This window comes from Symsagittifera roscoffensis, chromosome 2 (assembly GCF_963678635.1).
Source record: "Symsagittifera roscoffensis chromosome 2, txSymRosc1.1, whole genome shotgun sequence".
In the NCBI taxonomy this organism is placed as follows: domain Eukaryota; kingdom Metazoa; phylum Xenacoelomorpha; order Acoela; family Convolutidae; genus Symsagittifera; species Symsagittifera roscoffensis.
This window is the reverse complement of record NC_087063.1, coordinates 38,973,292-38,998,628: the sequence shown is the minus strand read 5'-3', so window position 1 is coordinate 38,998,628 and position 25,337 is coordinate 38,973,292. Positions and strand designations below refer to the sequence as shown.

At 37.6% G+C, this 25,337-nt stretch overlaps 2 protein-coding genes across 3 annotated transcripts in view; both read right to left on the bottom strand.

The window, feature by feature from the left end:
• The window catches only part of LOC134838919 (sialin-like), a 72,062-nt gene extending 46,970 nt beyond the window's left edge, over window positions 1-25,092 (bottom strand). For both annotated transcript variants that reach the window (XM_063854235.1, XM_063854236.1), the window contains exon 1: window positions 25,071-25,092. The gene's annotated coding sequence lies outside the window, so the exon portion shown is untranslated. The remainder of the gene's footprint in view (window positions 1-25,070) is intronic.
• LOC134839833 (uncharacterized) lies at window positions 4,181-4,960 on the bottom strand. Its single transcript, XM_063855457.1, has one exon. It carries the CDS (start codon window positions 4,958-4,960, stop codon window positions 4,181-4,183), a length of 780 nt encoding a protein of 259 aa, XP_063711527.1.
• Window positions 25,093-25,337: the final 245 nt, after the last annotated feature.

The window sequence follows — 25,337 nt, the reverse complement described above, 5'->3', positions numbered from 1 at the left end:
ATCCCTTCCGACCATACTGCATGAGCAACGTGGACTTGATGGTTGAACTTTGGTATAAGTGGCTGCATGAAATATTAAAGGATCTTCTTACAATAACTACGAAACATAGGTCTGAACTGGCTCCATGGGTAAGTGGTAACTCTTCAAACCTCATCAAGAAGTTAAAAACACTTCAATTGAAACAACAACGGCAGCCCACGCCGTCAAACAAAATCAAAATCGAATGTCTACAAACTGAGCTCACCCTGTCGCTTCAAAATGACCAGCATCTACATGAGAAGGCGCTCTTCAAGGAAGGCAAATTCAGCGACATACAGAGATACTTGAAGTCGCTCACCAAGTCGAACACTATCCATTCCGAAATTTTTTTCGATCAAAGAACTGCCAATACAGATATTGAAAAGGTAATATTATTCAACGAATACTTTCAATCAGTGTTCACTCAAAAGACTTACTCTACGAAAATAGGCGAACAAAATAGCACCCTACTAAATCAGATTCACTTTACGACCGATGAAATAGAAAACGCTCTGCAACTACTGGACGTAAATAAAGCCAAAGGACCGGATAAGATCGGGAACTTACTTCTGAAGAGTCTCTCCAAGTCACTGCCGAAATCACTGCACTTACTGTTTAACCTCATCGCAAATAAAGCCCGATTTCCGGAAAAATGGAAAGTCAGTGAAATTGCATCAATACTCAAAGATGGAGATAAACAAGATGTGAGTAATTACAGGCCTATCAGCCTGCTTTCAACAGTTTCAAAACTGCTAGAGAAACTGATTTTCGAGAAGCTGACTCCAATTGTTTACCTAACTCTGGCATCAACCCAACATGGTTTCAGACCCAAACGATCAACTATAACGAACCTTATAGAATATCTACATGAAATCTATAGCTGCTTAGAGTCTGAAAACTGCTCCTATCTGAATATCTTCTATATAGATTTCGAGAAAGCGTTTAACAAAGTCACGCATGAGCTTCTCATACAAAAGTTGGCTGCTCTGGGGATTGGTGGAAACTGTTTGAATCTGTTAAGAAGCTACCTCTATAAAGGGAAGCAAACTGTGAGACTAAATGACACTGTTTCAGATGAATTAGAAGTATTCAGTGGCGTACCACAAGGCTCCATCCTCGGACCGCTCTTCTTCTTCTTGGTTTTCATAAACGATCTTCCATCATGTGTCATGTCCAAATCGTTCGGTTATGCTGATGACTACAAAATTGTAGGCGACAACCCTTTAACACTGAATATAGACGTTAGAAAACTGTGGCGGTGGTGTGACGAAAATTTCATGTCAATGAACTTAGGAAAAAGTAAAGTGCTCTGCATTAAAGGTACAGCTCCTATTGCACTGCCAAACCATGAATTTGAAACAACTGAATGTATGAAAGATCTGGGAATTCTCGTAAATGACACACTCTCGTGGACTCTGCATGCAAAGAAAAGGACCGAAAAAGCCTTGAACGCTCTCTTCATCCTAAAACGGAATCTTTCAAAAGCGACGTTTTGGACCAGAAAGAACGCATATATCTGTTATGTTGTGCCAATTTTAAACTACGGATCAGCCCTCTGGAAACCATCAAAAGGCGACTTAGGTACTCTTGAAAGTATCCAGCGAAAAGCAGTATCATGGATCTTCATCACAAACAACATATCCTATAAGGATAAGCTCCTGAAACTCGATATCCTTCCAATCTCCTTATATCAAGAACTTCATGTTATTCTCTTGTTTGCCAAAATACTAACCGGAAAAATTGACATAGACTGGCGTAGTCAAGTAACCATCACAGACATCGGTACTCGAAGAACACAAGTAACACGAAATTTTGCCTGCCAACAAATACGTCTGAAGAAGTGTGAATCAGATTACTGGTTTCGAGCTTGCCGTCTGGCCAACCTTTTTAACGATTACTTCAAATTTGACATAATCTTTGATCCAGGATGCAAAATTAAACTGCTGGAAGTATATACGAAGGTCTTCAAAACCCGCTACAACGAAGCAGATTCATGCACTTGGCGGATATTATGTGGCTGCAACAACTGTAGAGATTTGAAGAAACTTAACTTTAACAACTGAAACACGAACGTTGAACCTCCCAATCACTGGGTTTTATGCGAACCCTTGGATTAGTCCTAAATCCTTTGTTTTTATTATTATTATTATTATGATTAAAGACCATGAAAACTGTCATACACATCATTATTCCAAAACTCAAAAAATTCAACCAGTGACAACTTCACAATTATTTTGAGAATGCCTTAAAATTGTAAATTCAAACAAACGTTTTCGCACATTTTTGTGCTTCTTCAGGTTTTAAAAATTCTAAACTATCTGTATAAAATGATCAAAGATCATAGAAAGTGTCAACCCATCATATTTCAAAATTAAAAAAACTCAACCAATCAAAACGTTAGAAATATTACTGAAATTACGTAACAACTACTGTGTAACAATTTGAAACATTTTGTCACAAATTTCTGAGAGTTTTCTTCATTTCAATTTTCACATTTTCGTTTTGTGGCTAATTTTTATGCTAACATGTAAATTATTTCAAAATTTTTTGTTTTAGCCAGAATTTTTTGAGAATGCATTAAAATTGTAAATTCAAACAAACATTTTCGCACATTTTGTGCATCTTCAGGTTTTAAAAATTCTAAACTATCTGTACAAAATGATCAAAGATCATAAAAAGTGTCACACACATCATTACTTCAAAATTTTAAAAATTCAACCAATCAAAACTTTACAAATATCACTGAAATTATGTAACAACTATTATGTAACATTTTAAAACATTTTGTCACAAATTTCTGAGAGTTTTCTTCATTTTTATTTTCACATTTTTGTTTTGTGGCTAATTTTTATGCTAACATGTAAGTTGTTTCAAAATTTTGTTGTTTTAGCCAGAATTTTTCGATTCTGGAACTATAGCCTTAGTGTCAGCTCCCTACTTCCAAACTCGTCGCGCGTGTTAATTGCCGGTCTCTCTTTCCTAATGTGCAGCGCCTCTAATGTAAGTAACTTGATGCTGCTGGACGCCTGGTCGATTATTTTCCAATTAAACTCAGACTTACCACGCTCACTAGCACACTGCGTTATATGCTGTCCAACTGGGTATCCTCTTTTCGGTGTTCCTCAATCCTTGTGGTGAGATGTCGAACCGTCTGGCCAACATAGATGGATTTGCACCCACAACATTCAAGTCTGTACACCACTTTTGATTTCAGTTCACTGGAAAAGGAGGATTTTAGAGAGGGCATACAAGTTTTCAAATTCCTCGTCGTGAATATTATCAGCGCATTGGTGATATCGCGCACTTTTTTTGCTAATGTCTGACTGTGATTCCCCCTATATTGGACCATCAAGATGGGTGGTGAATCACTGCTATAATCACAGGGCTTCTTTTTCTCAGCCATGTTCTTTTTGTTTTTGCCCTCGCTGATGATCTTTTCAAGGGCATGGGATGCAACCCGCGACGACCATGTTTCCGGATATTGGTTATCCAACCACTGCTCATGGTTGATTTTCAGGGCTTTATCATATTCTTCCCATGTTGACGTACTGCGGAAAACCCAGTGAACAGTTCCTTCAATCAAACTACTCTTGTACTGAAGGGGGGCGCAGCTTCTAAAATTGAGTATGGTACTTGTATCTGTTGGTTTTTGATACCACCCACAACTAATTTTCCGGCTTTTGTCAATACTAATTTGTAAATCCAAAAATGCCAAAGTTCCGTTAGTGTTTGGTGTCTCTATTGTGAACTGTAAATTTGGATGTAGCAAGTTTGCAGCCCGTAGCACTTTTTCAGGATCACCCTTCACTGTTCTCACTATATCATCAACGTAACGGAGAAACAATTTAGATAGTTGCCCTGACTTATTTTTCTCCCTAATTGTGATGCATTTTCTGCAGTACCAGACGGTTTCACTTATATTTCGGTACTCATCATCTGATATATCACCGCATTTTACGTGATACCAGTTCAAACAGCATTCACATTCTACACCTTAAGACATGTACGTGACTTTCTTATTGCACTCGGGACATATTCCGTGAAGATCTTTCTCGGGCAAAAACATTTCGGGAATATCCCTTGATAGTGCAGTTTCGTATTGCTTCAGCCAAAGATTTGCTAAAATAACGGCAATAGATGCCCCCATTGCCAAACCATCTTTCTAAGCGTACCATGATTCATTGCCCTTGTAATGGACTTGACTAACTGCTATGTTCAACAGTCTCTTCGTGGTTTTCCTAGCAATTGATGGTGGCTCATCTTGCTCATACAGTTTTCTCAGAGCTATGTCTATTGCTTCTTTCAAAGAAACATATGTATACAAATTCTTCACATCTAGAGACATCAAATTTTCATTGGGCTCAAGATTAGTGCTCTCTAAGATTTCTCTCGCATCTATTGCAAATTTTGCAAGAACCATGTTCAAATTAGAATAAGAGGTACCAGGCAAGGAGAGGACCGGTCTTAATGGGGTATTCACTCTATGCACTTTCGCCAACCCATAAAGCCTGGCGGTCTGCCCCCCAGTAGACCTCATCCTTGTGCAGAGACTCTCACTTATTTCATCTTTTTTCCTCATAGTCAACAACTCCTTATTGATGTCTCTTTCTATCTTCAAAACAATCACATCACTTGTTCCTTTACTTTTGCTGAATTGATTTGAATCTAATGTATCCGACAACTTGTTCTCGTAGGTGTCCTTTCTCATTACACAAAAACCCACGCCTTTGTCATACTGTACCGCAACTAATCCATTACTCTTCAGATACTTTCGGGCCTTCTCAACGCCTTTGTCAGATGGTGTTTGTTTCACCTTCTTAGCATAGGCTTTGGCTACAGCTTCGATCTCACAAAGGGCCTCCCCGGGGACTTTACGATTTTTGAGATCCGATAGAAAGATGTCAATGTCGGCGAGAAAGTGTGTCTCATTAAATTTATCCATGACGGGATGCTTTGGCCCTAATGTCAACACTTGTTGTACCCAACTTGGTAATTCAACATCATCAAGAGCTCTTACCGAACCCTCACCTTGCTTCCCTAGAGGTCGGTCTTGCCTTTCTGATAGTTTCATTAGCTTCTTCTGATAGGTCTCTTTGACTGTTGCTGTTTGTCTTTGTCCCCTAAGACTTAAATATTTAATTACCGAAGGCCAAAACTTCTCATCTACACCCCTCTGTACTGCGCCTCTCGCCCTTTCTAGTTTGACTTCAACGTTTTTCTCATCTGTCCTTGCCTTGTTTATCTCCGTTCTTAGAAGTTTTGTCTGAAAACTGTGTACCGCTTGGTTCGAAAACACCCCATTTTCCCGTACTCTGAACCTCAAAAAATCAGGTATAATATCGTTTTTTAGACAAATTCTCAAAAATTTAACACGTTGGTGACAGTTGATAAATTTAACATATATGGACGCATAATCACGGACTAATTTCCAAATGAGTTTGTTTTTCAAAGTCCAAATCAAGAAAGGAGGTGGGAGTACAACTGTGCTCATTGGTTTGCAGGCCACGAGGAATAAACAACTGTAACTCACCCTCTCCGTTGAAGCCTCCTCGTCAGTCCGACCAACAGTTGCTTCGCCTATGTTCACCAGTCTTCTTTTCTCCGCCCTCCTTCTCGATTGAGATTTCTTGAACGAAGCTTGGACAAGACAGCTGGCAGGTTGTCTTGGTGTTTAAACACAATCCTCAAAGACTTTAGCTCCAGCTGGACGTCCTGGTGCAGTGCCTGATATTCGTTGACCAGCTCCATTCTTCTCTTCCTCTTTGAAATGAGACACTTTGTAATAGGAATGACAAGAATACCCGAGCTGATCAGCTGGTTCCTGATATCCGGTATACCGTTTCTCTGACAGTATACAATTGCGCTGATATTTGTCAGTGTCTTCAGGATTTCTGTCAATTCCTCTGCAGTGCAAGCTCTGTAATTGTTTGTGCGGTGGCTGTTGATAGAATTATTGATGATGTCGTGCCACATCACCACTTGATGTTTTTCTGCTAGAGGTTCCCTGCAGAGTAGGCTTGCGAGGTTCTTCTGTGGGTTCGTGGTGTTCGGGTTTAAAGAAAGTCCCGGAATAGCCAAAATTTTGGGTAGAAATTGTTCTTTTTCCGGGTTGCTAAGTTGTTCCAGGCTGTGGTAGAGTGAGCTAGCTGCTACAAAGTAGACCATTTCAATTCTAACATGGTAAAATATAGAAAGACTTTTTAACTAAAAAGGTTTCTCCACTAAAACAAGGGAAAAATAAATTTAAAATTAGGTCTCCTTGTAGGAGAGACTGTAATTGAGGATTGGCTCAACGCCGTAGGGTTTGAAAATTTTACATCTTCCTACTTCTAAACTCGTCGCGCGTGTAGATGGATTTTCACCCACAACATTCAAGTCTGTACACCATTTTTGATTTCAGTTCACTGGAAAAGGAGGATTTTAGAGAGGGCATACAAGTTCATTTTCCTCGTCGTGAATATTATCTGCGCATTGGTGGTATCGCGCACTTTTTTTATGCTGCTATCTGACTGTGAGAATGCGTTAAATTTGTAAATTCAAACAAACGTTTTTGCACATTTTGTGCATCTTCAGGTTTTAAAAATTCTAAACTATCTGTACAAAATGATCAAAGATCATAAAAAGTGTCACACACATCATTACTTCAAAATTTTAAAAATTCAACCAATTAAAACTTTACAAATATCACTGAAGTAATGTAACAACTACTATGTAACATTTTAAAACATTTTGTCACAAATTTCTGAGAGTTTTCTTCATTTCTATTTTCACATTTTCGTTTTGTGGCTAATTTTTATGCTAACATGTAAGTTGTTTCAAAATTTACATGTATCTGACTGTGATTCTCCCCTTTATTGGACCATGAAGATGGGTGGTGAATCACTGCTATAATCACAAGACTTCTTTTTCTCAGCCATGTTGTTCTTTTTGTTTTTGCCCTCCCTGGGACATATTCCGTTAAGATCTTTAACAATTCGGGGTTGTCCCTTGATAGCGCAGTTTCGTACTGCTTCAGCGGTAGATTTGCTGAAACAACGGCAATAGATGCCCCCATTGCCAAACCATCTTTCTAAGCGTACCATGATTCATTGCCCTTGTAATGGACTTGACTAACTGCTATGTTCAACAGTCTCTTCATGGTTTTCCTAGCAAGTGATGGTGGCTCATCTTGCTCATACAGTTTTCTCAGAGCTATGTCTATTGCTTCTTTCAAAGAAACTTATGTATACAAACTCTTCACATCTAGAGACATCAAATTTTCATTGGGCTCAAGATTAGTGCTCTCTAAGATTTCTCTCGCATCTATTGCAAATTTTGCAAGAACCTTGTTCAAGTTAGAATGAGAGCTACCAGGCAATGAGAGGACCGGTCTTAACGGGGTATTCTTTTTATGCACCCTCGCCAACCCATAAAGCCTGGCGGGCTGCCCCCCAGTATACCTCATCCTTGTGTAGAGATTCTCCCTTATTTCGTCTTTTTTCCTAATAGCCAACAACTCCTTATTGATGTATCTTTCTATCTTCAAAATAGTCGCATCACTTGTTCCTTTACTTTCGCTGAAGTGATTTGATTCTAATGTATCCGACTACTTGTTTACGTAGGGGTCCTTCCTCCTTACACAAAAACATATGTCCTTGTCATACGGTACCGCAACTAATCCATTACTCTTCAGATTATTTCGGGCCTTCTCAACGCCTTTGTCAGATGGTGTTTGTTTCACTCTTTTAGCATAGGCTTTTGCTACAGCTTCGATCTCACAAAGGGCCTCCCCGGTGACTTTACGATTTTTTAAATCCGATAGAAAGACGTCAATATCGGCGAGAAAGTGTGTCTCATTAAATTTATCCATGACGGGATGCTTTGGCCCTAATGTCAACACTTGTTGTACCCAATTTGGTAATTCAACATCATCAAGAGCTCTTACCGAACCCTCACCTGGCTTCCCTAGAGGTCGGTCTTGCCTTTCTGATAGTTTCATTAGCTTCTTCTGATGGGTTTCTTTGACTGTTGTTGTTTGTCTTTCTCCCCTAAGACTCAAGTATTGCATTAATGAAGGCCAAAATTTCTCATTTACACCCCTATATACTGCGCCTCTCGCCCTTTCTAGTTTGACTTCAACGTTTTTCTCATCTGTCCTTGCCTCGTTAGTCACCGTTCTTAGAAATTTTTTCTGAAAATGGCAAACCGCTTGCTTCGAAAACACCCCATTTTCCGGTACCCTGAATCTCAAAAACCAGTTATAATGTCGTTTTCTAGACAAACTCTCAAAAATTTAACACGTTGGTGACAGTTGATAAGTTTAACATAAATGGACGCATAATCACGGACTAATTTCCAAATGAGTATGTTTTTTAAAGTCCAAATCAAGATTGGAGGTGGGAGTACAACTATGCTCGTTGGTTTGCAGGCCACGAGGAATAAATCTCACGTGACACAAAGCGACACAAATAACACAACTGTAACTCACCCTCTCCGTTGAAGACTCCTCGTCAGTCGGACCAACAGTTTCCTCGTCTCTGTTCACCAGTCTTCTTCTATCTGCCCTCCTTCTCGATTGAGATGTGTTTGAACGAAGCTTGGGCAAAACAGCTGGCAGATTGTCTTGGTGTTCGAACACAATCCGCAAAGACTTTAGCTCCAGGTCGACGACCTGGTGCAGTGCCTGATATTCGTTGACCAGCTCCGTTTTTCTCTTCCCCTTTGAAATGATACACCTCGTAATATGAAAGACAAGAATACCCGAGCTGATCAGCTGGTTCCTGATATATGTTGTAACGTTTCTCTGACAGTATACAATTGCACTGATATTTGTGTCTTCAGGATTTCTGTCAATTCCTCTGCAGTGCAAGCTCTGTAGTTGTTTGTGCGGTGGCTGTTGATAGAATTATTGATGATGTCGTGCCACACCACCACTTGATGTTTTTCTGCTAGAGGTTCCCTGCAGAGTAGGCTTGCGAGGTTCATCTGTGGGTTCGAGGTGTTCGGGCTTAAGGAAAGTCCCGGAATAGCCAAAAATTTGCGCACAAATTGTTCTTTTTCCGGGTTGCTAAGTTGTTCCAGGCTGTGGTAGAGGTAGCTAGCCGCTAGGTTGTAGACCATTCCAATTCTAACATGGTAGAATATTAAAAGATTCTTCCTCTAAAAAAACTTTTCCACTAAATAAAGGAAAAAAAATTACGTCTCCTTGTAGGAGAGTCTGTAATTGAGATTAGGTCCAACGCCGAAGGGTTTCAAAATATTACATCTAAATTTTTTGAGGATGCGTTAAAATTGTAAGTTCAAACAAACGTTTTCGCACATTTTTGTGCATCTTCAGGTTTTAAAGTTTCTAAACTATCTGTACAAAATCATCAAAGATAATGATAAATTTTTATAATGAAAACAATTATTGCAAAATTTAACAAATCCAACGAATCAAAACTTTACAAATAATACTGCAATTAAAGAAGAACTATTATGTAACAATTTTAAACCTTTTGTCACAAAAGTTTGAGAGTTTTCACCTTTTTGTTCTTAGAATTTCGTTTTGTCGCTAATTTTCATGCTAACATGAAAATTAGACTTCATCATTTTATCACAGTTCCTTATTTTTAGTACATCTGATGTTATTTTCAGATGTTAATAATTTTCTTTCTTTCTCTTTTCAATTCTTGTCACTGGTTGAGTTTTAATTTTTGAAATAATGATGTCTATGACACTCTTTATGATCTTTGAACATTTTGTACAGATAGTCTAGATTTTTGAAACCTGAAGATGCACAAAAATATGCAAAAACGTTTGTTTGTATTTACAATTTGAACGCATTGTCAAATTTTTTAGAATAATCCATGAGTGTCGCTGAATTTCAGTTTGAAATTTGGCAAAAAAAAATGTCCTCTGTCTCCCGTCAGATTCTACGAAACACCCATCGTTGCGGACAAACTTGGCCAAGTGCAAACTTCTCGCATATAGTTGCTGAAAACTACTATTTGTTCGTGCAGTATTTGATAGGTGCGACATCAAATAAACAAGCATAAATAACAGTTTTTCTGTCCAAAGGCATCTAACTTCAAGCTAATCAGGTGTTTGTTCTAAAGCTCACTTCAGACCGACAACTGCTTTACTTACACCTCTATCTGTCTCGTTTGCCTTTCGAATTTTCTGAGATGCACAAATGCATGGAATGACCATTAGCACAAGTTTTTCCTGTCATACTCTTGGTATAGTCAAGTTTTTTCCCATTTATGTTTTGTGATGTCTACTATTTTGACTAAATTTATCGGAACCATAAGAAGTAAACTGAACGATAAAATAGAATCAACTAGGTGAGGTCAAGGAGTTGTCTAGGCGAGGCAGGTTGAATTGATAATCAATCAATATTCAGTTCTTGAGAAAGAAGTCATTGATATAAATCAACTTAATATCATAATTAAATTGTTTCCATTAAAATAATTTTTAGTATATATAATAGAATAAATCAGTACGGATAGTGTGAATATAATTGAAGAAGGTGAAGAAGAAATAATTCCCTTAAATTGAAACGGTCGGAGAGTGGGGCTAAAATGGAAAAGGTGTGTGGGGGGGCTATAATGGTAAAGGTTGGGGGGGGGGGGGAGCTTTAATGGGATAGCCGAAAGAAAGAGCGTTAGCAGAAAGAGCGTTATTTTTGGCATTCTTTGGTTCGTTTCAATTAGCTCCTTAACATTTAGTTTCAATGCATCATTTTTAAATTGCAGTTCTGTTTTCAGACAGTCCTTTCTCTGGATCGGAAATTATCAAAATGACGTAAAAAGAGTATCAAAAAATGGCCTTGTTTTGTGGTCAAGATGACTTTCTTTTTTCACAACCTGACGATGACTCCCTTGGACTAGATTCAGATGATGACAAATCTGTTGACGATGGGTTATTGCTCATTATTAATCCGACTTCTGAGCAAAAATATGTTTCTTTTATCCGTTCTGCTAGATCCACTCTTGCATATATGGGATTCCTTGGTTTCTTTCTGGTGTACTCAATGAGAATTAACATAAGCGTTGCCCTATTAGACATGGTCGACTGCGAAAGTTCCAACGCTAGTTTGAATGAAAACTGTCCTGCTTCCAATGTAACAGAACGCAACCAGTCAACTTTGTCAGGTACTTGAAATTTTGAAGTCTTTGTCATTATAGCCCATCCAGTAAGCAACAAAATAAAGAAAACATGCTCAGTGAAATAGGATGTTAACCTCTATTTATTTATACACTACTGGTAACCATATCCAGCGCTAATTTCAACTAGCAAAACAGGGATGCAATTTTGTATGATTGTAAATACGAACAAAAGCACGTCAGTTTGAAAGTCATTTAAAAATTGACAAGCTGGAGGGGCTGTAACTTTGTGTTGATATTTAGCTGAAGGGACTATTATCTGAAAGACCCGAAATTTTGTTATTTGCAGACAAGACAACTCAGTTAATAGTTTTTAACTGCAATTGAAGCGCAGTGTTAGATTGTATAGCAGAACCGTCTTCGTTTATTGATCAAAATGTGTAGGTTTGAACGTTACAAGCAGATAGTTCTATGTTTCTAAATTTTTTGCTCCATCGTATTTGCCAAAAGTCTAAGCTCATATGTGGTCTTCTGTTTTGTCTATGCACTTCCGATAAGCAAGGGTATAGTAATCGGGTACTAGACTTTTTCCCGTAAATAACTTTGTTCACAGAATAGTCAAAATTAATAATGGTAATTTAGGTTCAGTTCACAATGAATTCCAACTTTTTTGCGTCTCTAGCATTTTTTTGTCTGGAGGTAACAAGTGCGCCAAGGACGCCAAAGGTCCTGGGTTCAAATTTGATAAGACTTGTTTATTTTTTTGAACGGGAAATAGTTATTTCAAAAAACTGTCAGCTAATTTTTTCTGATTATGTTTTGTGGGCTCAGTTGCCATATTGTAGAATTCAAGTTTTTCTTAGGTTGTTTTAGTTAGAAAAAAAATATCAACATTAATAAAAATATGGTGAATTTTTGGAAAGCAAAGTCCCATATATTCCGGTTAAAGTTCCATTAGATAATTTCTGTTTCGCCAAGGTTCACATAAACACATAAGAATATCTAAGAGCAAGTGTTAGAAGGATTGTAGGACTTTGAAACGGACTTCCACATTAATTTAAGAATACGTCCTTTGAGCCTTCCGGAATTTCTGAAGTCGACTCGTTTCCACAGTAAATTTGCCCTGAAACAAGTTTTATACCAAAAATTTCCTCTTAGGAATTCCCGTTGAATTTTCGGTAAACTGAAGAGGTGGGAACGTGAATTTGGATCAAAAGTGCAGAAGGATTTACACTGGATGTCATACTGCCCATTGATCATTTTTGACAATAGTAACAGCTCTGTCAGCACCTGGAAATAAAATAACGGCAGAACATCAAGTTTGATGAGAGCGTCTTTATAATTTAATTGGTTGTTTGTGAAAATTTTCAACCACATGCATATGACTTTTTAAGGCTGTAGGCTGTCCAGCAAGTTGATACAAATAATTACTTTCTGTTCCGCAAGGTGATACATATACAGGTTGACTTATAGACATTCAGCTTACTTTGGACACATAAATGGGCAATTCCGTTTGAATAGATAAATCAACTTTAAGCTTAAAACCACTTGAGAGGTAGCATACACAACCAACTCGGGAAAACGGACGTAGAATCAATATCAAATTGTCATGAAGGAACCGAAAAGAATCTTCTGACTGCACAAAGATTTTACAGCATGTTTGATTCTCTAGATTCACTATTGAATCTAGATCAAAAACATGAGATGCTCACGCCCGTTAGTGTAGAAGTGTTTCCGGGAGTTTTTACCGAGTAAACAAAAGTACACAGGAAAAAGAAGAGAGGCGATAGAAGTTGAAATGAATATCAGGCAGAGTCAAAAGACCTTCTGGAGCCAGACACTTAGTAGGCTTTACTCTGTCGCTTATGTGCAAAAGCCGATATCCAATAACACTTCGTGACATTGGACGTCAAGAGCTTGAGGACGATAGTGGATCAAGCCTTCTCAGTATCATAGTGTGTAAGGCTTGCAAAAATGTCAGAAAACTCCTAAGAGTTGCTTTGTGAGATAACTGCCGCAGTTCTAGAAAGAACTGAGAGATAAAATTAGAGCCGGTACTTGGACAGAAGGTTATGGGATACGCCAGTGGGAACTTCAGCGGTTTTGAAAGACAGAAGCAAAAAAAATACCAACAGCTACGAATTACAATGCAGTAGATGATTGTGACCAAATCTACCGAATAGAACCACTGAAAGCACTGCTGGAAACGCCAGGACAGCTAAATTGGAGAAGCATCATGTTAACGCATGATGGATATCGATGCGATTGTTTGCTACAAACATGTTGGTATCTTGGGCGTAGTTATCTAATATTGATCTGGGACTCTGGAGAGCTGCTCTCCATGAGTTTTCCAGACTCATCAAAGCCCATAAAGATAGTGATAGCTGAATTTATGATGGCAATTAGTTAGCTGGAAGCTCCCGTTAGAGAGAAAAATCGACAGGAAGCACCGAATAAAGAACAGTTGGATGAAATTGATTGTCTAAAAGATTTAGATCTTGTTGAGAAGATAAGCATTTTTTTGAAATTGTTGATGGAAGTGAAGAAGATTTGGGCGAGAAGACGAAAAATGCCATGGTTCAGAGCCAACATGACTACCTGGTTGTACGAATACGCTAAAAGCATATGTCGAAGCGAAGCAAAGTGTAAAGCTCGTATCAGCTGGAGATAATTTCAGAAGCTTTCAAGCGAGCTTTCATGACATATCGGAATACAGTAACCAGATCAGTAAAAAACACCTTGAAGACAATCGATTATAACGAAAGAGAGAAAAAAGAATTATTGAAGGAAGATCTGGAGAGAAGCGTGAGACGTTGTCCCCCACAACAGTTTCTGCAGAAACAGCAAAACAATAGTGGATGCTCCAACTTGTTGTGAACAGAGAGTAGAAGAGTAGAGATGCTGGAGGACTGCCTCGAGCAGCGCCAGAAAGGCTACTGATGTAATGCAAAAAACTGAAACCGAGAGTGCAGAGTCGATGTCGCAGAAGGAAGAGATGTAACATTAACAACAGCCAAATGACGCAAAAGAACGATTAGAAACGTTTAGAAGTTTTAGAAAATCAAAACGACAAAATTAAATAAAAAAAACGAACAAAGAAGCAAGAAAAAGGAGGAAAATAAAACTCATTCTTGTTTTGTCAGAGAAGTTTCAAATGAGCAATCAAGCGAGCTATATTTGAAATTGAAACTAAATGATGGAAAAACGTTTGTTGTTTGAGTTTATCATTGCTGCAGTTAAAAATTTACATTAAGATTTTGGTTAGAGACATTTACTATTTGATTAAAAAGGCTTGAGGGGAGATTATACTTAAAACATTACAGCATGCATGATTGTTTTTAACCAACTGAGAGATATGTTCATTTTGTGGTGACACGAAAGAATTGGGTAATCTCTCGAATAGGGAAATTATTTCATTGTTCTTTCTCACCACCGAGTTTCTGAATTTGAATACTCAGGACCAATAGCAACTAAAGTTCCAGAAGGGAAAAGACATAGTAAGACAATATAAATTTGTTGGTTGACAGATTGTCCTGCGTTCCCACACTTTTTATTCCTAGGAGAAAAACTTTTAATTTAAGGTAATGTCGCTGGAAGTCAGACACTATTTTATTCTCCGAGTGATGCTAATGAAAATAATAGAGGGCTATAGCGGTGTATTATCATGCCCTTCATAGTACGTAGTGGGTCAATACGAAAGAATAAAATCCTTTTGGTGCATTTTGTAAATTTTGTTTGACGGCACTGTACCATTTTGATGAGTTGTTCAAAATTTGTTGAGTACACTGACCGGGATGTCCGTTGAGCATGTGCCATTAGACCAGAATAACTCCGAAAATATGCGTTATCAACGATTTTTGATTTGGAGCAGATTTGCGGGAAGATATGCTGATTTTGACAATAAGCGCCTGATTTATGAAACTAAACGAACTGGGATGGTCAGATCAAACTAACAGAATCACTTTTAAATCTTCATTTTGAGCGTGCATGACGCATATCTTTTTTTTATTTTCGCGACATTTGAAAAAGTGAAAATCAGACAGACAATTTTTGCTAATCAGAAAAAAACGTGCGACAGATATAGGAAATGATAAAAATTACAGTCGTCGGTATTCGCAGAAGAGCGCTTCGAGTTGTAACGATTTAACAGCTACAACTGTTACAATGCACGCCCTGCGAAGCAGGAGGGCTGACGCGAGAATTTTTTACCCTTCCTGATCGTGAACAAGGCAATTCTTCACGCAGATTCAGGAATCCGGAGGGTAGCGGAGAATAACCGTGATCATTGATTTTAACATTTGTTAGCTTCCGGAAAGTCCTGATTTGAATTAAATAACAATAGTTTCCATTTCAGATTATAAGAAGCTAGGAATTGAGTTAAAGGGTCAATCCATCTTCCATGGATGTGATGATTTTACCTCCTGAACAAAAGCAATAGTAATTTATTAATTAAAGAGTAGCCCTGTTTAGTAGTGACCACGTAGTCTGGGTATACTGAGACCCAACCATGAGTTCACTGTTTTGCATGAAACTAAGTTACTTTGAGCGGTTTATCCGATAGTCTTGTAAGGCAAACCTCATGAGACAAAGCCGTTGGTAAGATAGACCTCAAGAGACAAAGCCGTTGAAAAAACGAGGAATTATCTCAAAAACAATGAAAATTGAGAATGAAATTAACAAAAAATTACTTGCCATGAAAAAAAGAAACGAGATAACTAATCAATTAAACTCTAAGATAATGTCAACGGGGGGAGGTATTCCGGCCGTTTGTACGGTTTAGCTAAGGTACTCAATGCTAAGACACCCCTACGACCAGTACTATCACTTCGGGGCAGCTCGTATGAGAATGTTATTAAAACGCTTGCGAATTTTTTTGACAAGATCGATAAAATCAATTTGGAAACAAATAATAAAATTGCCAGATAAACAACTGAAAACAATGCTCTAGATCCGGATGAATTCATAATATCCCTCGACGCGAAAAATTATACCTTAATGAACCCCTGAAGGAAGCAATTGAAAATGCCTTAAAGAAGCTCCCCCTGAAATTCAAGCTACTCCTTCTTGTTTCCTTCTGAATTTCAAAGAGAGCAATCATGAAAAGGCTTTTGAATATGGCGGTCAGCAAAGTAATTTATAAGTGTAATGATTCATGGTATGACCAAGTTGATATCTAGCAATGGGCGCTTCCCTCGCTGTAATTTTTGCAAACTTATGGTTGACAGAGTAAGGAAACAAGAAATACCGGTGAGACCGGAGATACAGCCAATGAATGACAAAAACGGTTTGTGCCCATTTTATAGCAGGAAAGTAACATATGGATTAAAGGTGGTTGAAAGCAAGAGATGCTGAAACTGGTCTCACCTAAAATGCGGAAAAAATACGATGAAATATACGCAGCAATGATCGAGATAATCGGATACTGTGAAAGCTGCTGCCGCGCCAAAATCAAAGGATACTCTATAAGAAATATTTGTTCTCAGGTTTGTGGATGACATTGTTAAAACAGTTAAAGGTCAGCCGATTTGTGTTCTCGATGCCAGCAATTATCTTCAACCAAAACTGCGGTTCACTCTAGGGAAACTAATTCAGAGGGGAATTTGCTGTTCCTGGATTTTAACATAAACTTATCGTAGGATAGGGTTGTAACCTGCTATTAATATCGAAAACCAACAGATACTGGGATTATACTGAAGTATGAACTATAGAAGCTACGCTCCAACTCAATATAAACGTAGTGCTATCTAAGGCTTTGCACATAGAGTTTTTAGGAGTACTTCTAACTGGGAGCCTTTTGATACAGCCATGCAAACTTATAGAGCACGATAGCTGACAAATTATTACTCTGAAAATTAGTCAGCAATGGTGGCGGCAGATGCCCTGAGCCAACTTTTTGCACGCAACTTAAGAAATTTAACCAAAATTCGAGTGTTTTTCACCACATGAAAACTAGAATCTTGTTTACCGTCACTGAAGTCAGCTTTTTCTAATGACATCATGTCAAGAGTGGTTTATAAACTGTCATTTAGTGGATGCACGTCCACCTATGTCGGACAAACTGTTTGAAAGTTAATCACTAGTTGAAGGAAATAAGAGAGCAGACTAATCGATAGGCCTCAACCTAGAGCAATGCAGTCTTGATTGAAATAGCGCAGATGTTAATTGGGAAATCACAGAGAGTAAATCATAGAAATGGCCATTAGGAATCTTATTTTAGAGGTCAACTGTGTTTGGCTGATTTTTTAACATGATTGTTTAAAACCAAAATTTATGTGAATAATACTAAGTGACATTTGTAAACTGATGTTTTATTGTCATTTAGATTAGTTTATTGTGAAAATCTTGAGAGAGGGGGAGAGAGAGAGAGAGAGAGAGAGAGAGATTGTAAGAGATTAATGTGAGAGAATAATGTAAGAGATTAATGTGGCAGCGCTAAATGTGTTTAGACAATTGATTCAAAGGATTATCAAATGAATCGGAAATCACGCCAAGTATAAGCACTGCTTGTTTCGACATTTGAATTTAGTTGAATCTCTGAAAATTGTTTTTTTTTCATTTTACATTTGAAGACATGTTGACATATGTGACGATAGTGAGTTCCGTTAACAGAAGTCATATATAAAAAAGATTTTCTGAAGAAAACAGATGAATTTTTTGAAGGACAAAAAAGTAAAATCTCAAATTAAGTCGATAGTTGGCTGTTGGTAAGAAACGCTCATCTTCTCTTTTTGCTGTACTGAAACGAATAATATAAAGAGTTGTGTTCCAAAGTGCTTCTGACACAGACTATACTTTTGCCTAGTCTGAGTCTTTTGGACGACTCAAATTTCAAACAAAAAAATACTCATTTTAAGGCCCAATTCGTCTGTTTTTCTAGCGATAATATTAAAGCATTGGAAATGTTGATTGAAAAGAGATGAACAACCCAACTGCATCAAAGCAAGTGTTTGAAGAGGCATCTGTAAGTTTTCGGTCAGTAGCTGCTTTTCAAAAAAACTATCGGTTGTTCTACTTGCTATAGCCATGTTTTCCAAAAATAGTTCTAACCTGGCTTTGTAAAATCAGGTTTCTGTCTAACTTTATGCTTAGATTTGTACATTTGCTTACTTTTGTGACCAATAGTTTTCCGAAGCTCATATATTCGGTCTCATAAGCTCCTCTGTCATGTTTCGTGCAAAAGGTTTTCAATTCGTTTTTCAGTGGATTTAGATACATATGTTGGGAATTAAAGAATTCCTCGAGAGAAGTCACGCTTTTCTCAAAGTTCACAGAGCTGTTGCAGAATTCATGTCACTAGAAAAAACCTGACAATCGTCTGTAGATTTAGTTGTTCTAATTAGCGCATTCGATTAACATACAAATTGAATTATAGAGGTCCGAGAACAGTACTTTGCGGTAGTTCTTGTTTGTGTTCAGTCCGGTCAAAAATTGTTTCTTCAAACTCTACACATTGTGATTTTTTTTTTAAAAAAATTCTAATTAGTTTCATTGAAGATAATGAAAAGTTTAGGGCTTGTTTTTTTACCCAGTAAAAATTCGAGGGATATTGAATTGAAAGCCTTCGAAAGATCAACTAGAACAACATGAATGTTTTTAGTATTTGCAATTTCTTTCCGTATTGATTCAGTAAAGCAGAGAACTGCATCTTTTGTCATAAAACCTCTTCTGAACCGAAATTGAGGAGGATTAAATAGTTTGTATTGATTTGAATACACATTTGTTTGTTTATGTAAACTTTTCTCATAGATTTTTTTAAAAATTTGTTGTAATTAATACAGGTCTATAGTTTTTAGGATCTAGAATACTATCTTTATTGGGAGTCACAATAGCATTTTTCATATCATCAGAAAAAACCAAATTTGAAATACTTTGATTCAAGACAAAGTTAAAATGTGGCTTAATGATCGATTTTCCATCTATTATGGCCCATGAGGGAACCTTGCCCGCCCCTAGTGGCTTTTTGCTGTTCAGTTCTTTCATCATGTCGAAACAGTCTTTTTTGAAAATTAAATTCTGATATAATGATCAAAATAGTTGATACAGATGGTGAAGTTGACTTAGACAAAAGAAACTACCAAGATTTGAAAAAATAAATAAAATGATCTGCAATGCCTTTTTTATTGACAATAACATCTCCAAACGAATTTTTCGAAGCAATAACTGCTGGTGAATTTTCTGAGCATCTCAATAAATTAATAAAGTTTCAATGAGAATGCAGTGAGTCTAAATCATTGAAACACGACCTAGCATAGTATGCATGTTTTTTTATCATTTTAATCAAATTGTTTTTCGAAGTGTCGTAAGCAGACCAGCTTCTTTGACATGGATTAGTTTTTTATGACGAATACAATTGTTGGCGGCGTCCTTTCCATTCTGCCTTACATTCGTGATCGAACCATTGTTTTTCGATTATAAAGGAACCTTTTTTGTTTCGATGACAACTTTAAAAATTGGTGCATGCTTCTCCAATGCAAAACTAATCGAACTGAAAGCATTCATAAAACAGATTTACAGGAATAAATTTACTTTCCGTAGGAGCTCTGACAGTTTTCTGCATGAATCATTCTCGCCATAAATACTTTTGTCAAACTTTTAAACTTAATTTGATTTTTTAAAACTCTGAGGTAAACTGGTAATATAAGCGTTGGTAATGAGTGTTTTTCAAACAAAACTTCTTTCTTGGGAAATTTGTTTGCAAATTATGTAGCCCAAATGGGTGTTTGTAGATTTACATACTCGAATTGAGTCTGTAAGGTACAGTTACTGCATCAAATTTTTGTTTTTCACAATTATAAAGGTAGTTTATATGGAGATCACCCATGATCATAATTGAGCTAGCTATTGACTTGAAATATCTATATCTTCGAGATATTTAGCTTGCATTGACTTATTGGGATTATATCAAATAATAATTAGCATTCTATCTTTTTTTTCGAGAAATTAGTATGACATTCCATCTACAAGGAATCAAACTTTGATTTATCAAACAAACTCAAATCATGTCGTTCGAGGATTGCTAATATCCTTGTTGCTAATATAAAAAGCATAACACCGCCTGCTGTTTTCTTATTTTTTTTTCTCTCTAAAATCTTCCAGAATTTTTGTTATTTGTGTTTTTATAGTGTTTTGGAAAAACCAACAAAGACTTAAGGTCCCATATCATCAGCCAGTAATTTCATTTGACTGCGTTTGCTTTGCAGACAGTGATAGTTAAGATGTGGAAATTTCAGGTTTTTACGGTACTTATCAGTTGAATTCAAAAAATTTTGATGGGTGATATTAGGCCCTAGATTAGTAATAACATTTTGAAAGAAGGCACTCAATCAACCCAGAGCTCCATGTAAAATTGGGAAGTCAATTGAAAGCAACAAATTTTGATCATTTTTGGTTTGATCATTTTCTTTTACAATCAATTTTTGAGTCTGGGCGTTTTTCATATAGCAATGAAAGTTTCCATCACGAATAAAAACACTTGACACAAGTGGGTTGTTTTTTTTTTAGTTTGCATAAGCACCATATTTCTAGCAACAGTAATGTCTGTAGAAATAAAAACATCTATTTCCTTTTGTTTCAGTTTTGATTTAGAATACAGAATGGCTTGTCATACCTTTCTTGTGACAAACCGCCTTATTTTTGGATGCTGCATATCGTTCCTTCTTTTTGGCAGTCTGTGGCACACAGAAAGGTCACTATACTTCATATCCAAACTCAGTTCGTTCCCACAGAGTTCACTTATCTTTTGCCCCAGCTGCCCTTGGTCTCAACTTCCTTGTTCTAGTCTGTAGATCTTCGTCTTTTGTAATTTTCAATTTCCTTTGACTTCACATAAGGAGCAGTATTGTCAGTCTTTCGTAAATACTTCACTACCAATTTTAGGTGTCCGAAACTCATGACAAACGCAGAAACCACACATGAAGTCTCTGTCAAGGATCTCCTTTGTGATTCGAGTTGGCAACAAAGTTGGGATCCAGGCGTGGCGTGCCTCACTGTTGTTGATTTTCACAGTGCAATCTATTTCATATAATCTGAAATCACGTTTATCTTTATCAGTGGCAGAAGTTTGAACTCTTTTCATATCCCCCTTTGCCAACTTAATGTTAATCTGAAGTTGACTTATTAAACATGGATTGCCTGTTTAATATGTTTATCAATACAATTAGGCAAAATATTAAACAACAATTTTGCAATAAGGACGATGCACAGAAACGCGAAAACATTTGAAAATTACTTTTTATCAAAAATCTCTTCGTTAGCCTTAAAGTTGTAATGATTTCGTCGACCTGATGTTGCGAGAAGCACCCATGGCTTTGGTAGAGACGGTTAAAAGAATGTGAAGCTCTGTTTATGCGCAAGCTATTCGTTTTAGAACTTAGCTTTTTAAGAAGAAGAAGAAGAAAAGCATTAAATTAACATCTGAAGATAACATCAGATATACTAAAAGTAAGAAACTGTGATGAAACTGTGATGGAATGATGAGGTCAAGCAAAATTTCGATTAGAATCCGAAATTTCATTCCGGTGAAGCGTTTTGTAGAAATATCAGTAATTTGTAAGCCAAGTTATAGAGCCGTACTAATAGCGCTTATATTCCGAGACCTCTCAGAGATTTCTTCTTCTTCTTCTTCTTCTTCTTCTTCTTCTGCTTTAGCCTTGGGTCAGTTTCTAAAATTTCCACAAAAGTCTGTCAGGAAACATAGATACATACACCTTTTTGACTGCCACATCGGCAGTCGGTAGCCGTTTTCTTGACCTTTCAAAACAGTAATCGCGCCTATGCGGCAATATGTCATATAGTTGATGCTTCGAACCAGTTTTAGTGATAATATTCAGAAGCCTCGCGTCTTTGACTTTAATGTGTTCTTCGATACGAGCAAATTCTTTTATAATACTCATACGAACAGGAAGTTTTTGAACAGCGTCCACTTTTCTAAGAACCGTTTTCGCAGTGTCGCCCTATACTTCCGAGCCGTATGTTAAGGTTGATATAAGAAGTGACTGATATAGCAAAGAAAGGTCATCTGCACATCCAATCGCTTTAGGAGCAAGAACAAGAACCGGTTTGAGGAAGTTCTACTGGTTGCCTTGGATTTATGTGGAAGAAAATTGAACCTGCTGTCTATAATAATCCCCAAAACTTTCATATTTTGAACCAGCGGTATGCTTTCGATATCTGAGCAGATGAAGGGTACCTTTTTCTTGAAATTGAACCTCATTTCTTTGGATTTAAGGGTGTTGACAATAAAATTATGATCCATACACCACTTGAAGATTCCTTCGATAATGATTTGACGAGGGTCGTCGAGTCCTCTAACGCCGATTACCGGATTGTTGTCGTCTGCAAACTTAACTAGACAAGCTTTTTCGTAAAGACACTTCAAGTCGTCGAACGACATATTGAAGGACGGTGGTCCAATTACCGTCCCCTGAGGTACACCTTGGTTGATGGAGTCTGGTTTTGACAATTCGTTCTGATTTGATACAATCTGCAGTCGGTCAGATAGAAAATTTTTCAGCCAATTCACTACATGTGTATTGACTCATAGGTTTATCTGTTTGATCTAACTAATTATAAAATTATGGGGCACTCTGTCGAATGCTTTGGACAGGCCCAGCGAGAAGAGACGTACACCAACTTAATGATAAGTATCGAAGTCACGAACTGTGTGTAGTATTCGAATAGCAGCGTTAATGGTTGAGCCTCCGGTTCTGGAACCAAACTGATAATTATTCAATGAAGTTTCGTAGTTTTTTTATGAACCTGGTATAGACCAATCGCTCAAAGTGTCTGCTGAGTACTGGTGCGATTGATATTGGCCGTAATTGGTCAATGCTGTCTGGTTGCGGGACTTCGACTAGAGGAACAATTTTTGAAATCTTGAAAGTGGTGGGGAAAATACCACTTCTGAGTGATAAATTGTAGATGTGTTGAATACTAGGAGCTGAGTTATGGGCATTTTTGCTCAAGACCCACGCTGGAATGCTATCAAATCCCACTGCACTTTTTTTGAGTTTTCTCAGATTGTGATAAGTTTCGTGAAGAGTAAAGGCTGGGTAAGCGCCGTTGTGACTTTCTATAATTTCTGATTCTACATAGTTGTCTATATGGCAAATATTAGAGAAATATTCATTGATATCATCAGGAGTAAAGTCAAATGTCGCCAAATCTTAATTGGTTCGTCCCGTGGTCTGGTTCACAAGACGTCACCAGTGTTTCGAATCTTTACGATTCGTATTTCTCAGATTATCGCGTATCAATGTATTTATTTTGATTTCCAAACCAGCACCTTTCTGATATTTTTTTAGAGAATACGCTCTGTTTTTCTGCCTGGTGAAAACTTTTATCAGTGGGGTGATTTAAAAAGTGTCTCTGGTGCTCATTTTTACTTTCTTTAGCGGAAAGCAGTGGTTAAGTTCAAGAATCAAAACCCGAATAAGTTCATCCATTGCATTGTCAACATCAGTGTACTCCAGAATATAGTCGAAATCTTAATTATCCAAGGCAAGATTGAAAGATTGTCGATTTCTATATCGCTGGTCACAAAAAATCCTGATTTTTAGAAGTTTTTTGGTCTGTTTGAAGGAGAACAAAATACAGCTAGATGATCAGTTGGCGTGGTGAGACTACTCAGTTGAACATCTTGGAATGGAGATGGAATTGACGTGAGAATTTGGTCAAGCTGAGTGCGTCCTCGTGTAGATGCTTTAAAAACCTGCTTGAAACCGAATAACAAAGTTATGTCGAATTAATTAAAATCTCCGCTCAAAAAAATTCCTGAGCGGGACAATGATCTGAATGAATAACCAGCAACACTGGAAAAACGGATAGATAAGTGATCTGGGGGTGATACAACAGTGCAGAAACGTACACTCGGTGGTTCAGAATGAACGAGAAACAGAGAATTTCAAAGTCTTCACCCCCATAGGGGAAAAACTGGCATACTCTGAATCCATCTCGGAACATACAACTACGCCACCACCAATTTTCTTGTTAGAATTTCTTGTCGTCCTTTCAGACCGCAAAACACTGTAGCCATCGATTTCGATAAAACTGTTGTGTACTTCTGAATTGAGACATGTTCCTTTAACAAAACACATATCAATACCATTGCAATTATATCAGCAGCTAGACGCTTAACGCAGTGTGGTTTTTTTGAAGGATCTAACATTTATTAACATTAGTTTTGGAGCTAGCCAAAGGTTTGATTTAACTGTTCCATCTCGTTGAAGGCGGAAATTAACATTTTTCAGCGTTGATTTGTCAACACCACTTTTGATCAGTTCATATCTCTGTTTCAGTGCCTGTTTTTCTAGATTTTGTCTGTTGTCAAGTCTTTGCTTATGAATACACCTGATATGTATTAGAGTTTGAAAGCAACAGCTTTGCGGAGAACTAACTTGGCGTCCCAGTTGCGAATAAATTCATCAATAATTGCCCTTTTCTGTCAGCGCTATATCGTCTCAACCTTGTTATATTCACAACAGGCACCTTGAGGTCCAGAGAGTAAAGCAGGGTTTGGACCGAGTTTTGCTCATCCATTTGTCTTTGAGAAGGCTCTTTGCTTGTACTTTCAGTGACACTTTTAAAATGCAAATGTTTGCCAATAAAGTCGTGCGATGGCGCCGCTCTTTGACCTTTTGTTCCGATATCCTGATTTGCATGTGAAAAAACCTTTGATGTCATGCGCGTTAGCAACAACGGCTTGCTTTGTTTCTTGAATCTCCTCAAGAGTTTTCTTTCGATCCAGCAGATTACTTTGTTTAGTTTCAACAGCAGGTAGGCATCTTGGACAGTGCCATTTACTGGCAGGTATTTTGATTCAACATCGACTTCTGTTTGCGTCAGGTTGACGCATACCGGATGCCACCAGGAATTGCAAGAGTCGCATCCAGTAGATGTTTGACCAGTCGTTGTTTTGTCGTACTAAGGACAGTCATCCTTGAGGTTCTTTGCATTCTTCTGCTTGGATTGTCATCCCATATCAAATCAATTTAATAAGTTTATCACAACAGTTACAGCCTTGCAGCGGCTGAAATTTCGGGTCAATCTCGACTTCATGGCAAACCTCGTTCATGAGGTTGGCGAATGTCTCTAGTTTCAGTATGTGATATGTTTGTCTAACCGCTCTGCCCCGTTTAGGGCATGCTTCAGGTTGAAATTTGCATCACATTCACATGTTAAAGGGGTTTTGGTCGGTTCCAATCGTATCCATCCGTAAACACCATCTCTGAAGTTGGATTCTTTCCGTTTGAAGTT

What these genes read in the sequence shown, in the direction of transcription:
- LOC134839833 (XM_063855457.1), bottom strand. Translation starts at nt 4,960, where the DNA reads ATGGATAAATTTAATGAGACACACTTTCTCGCCGACATTGACATCTTT.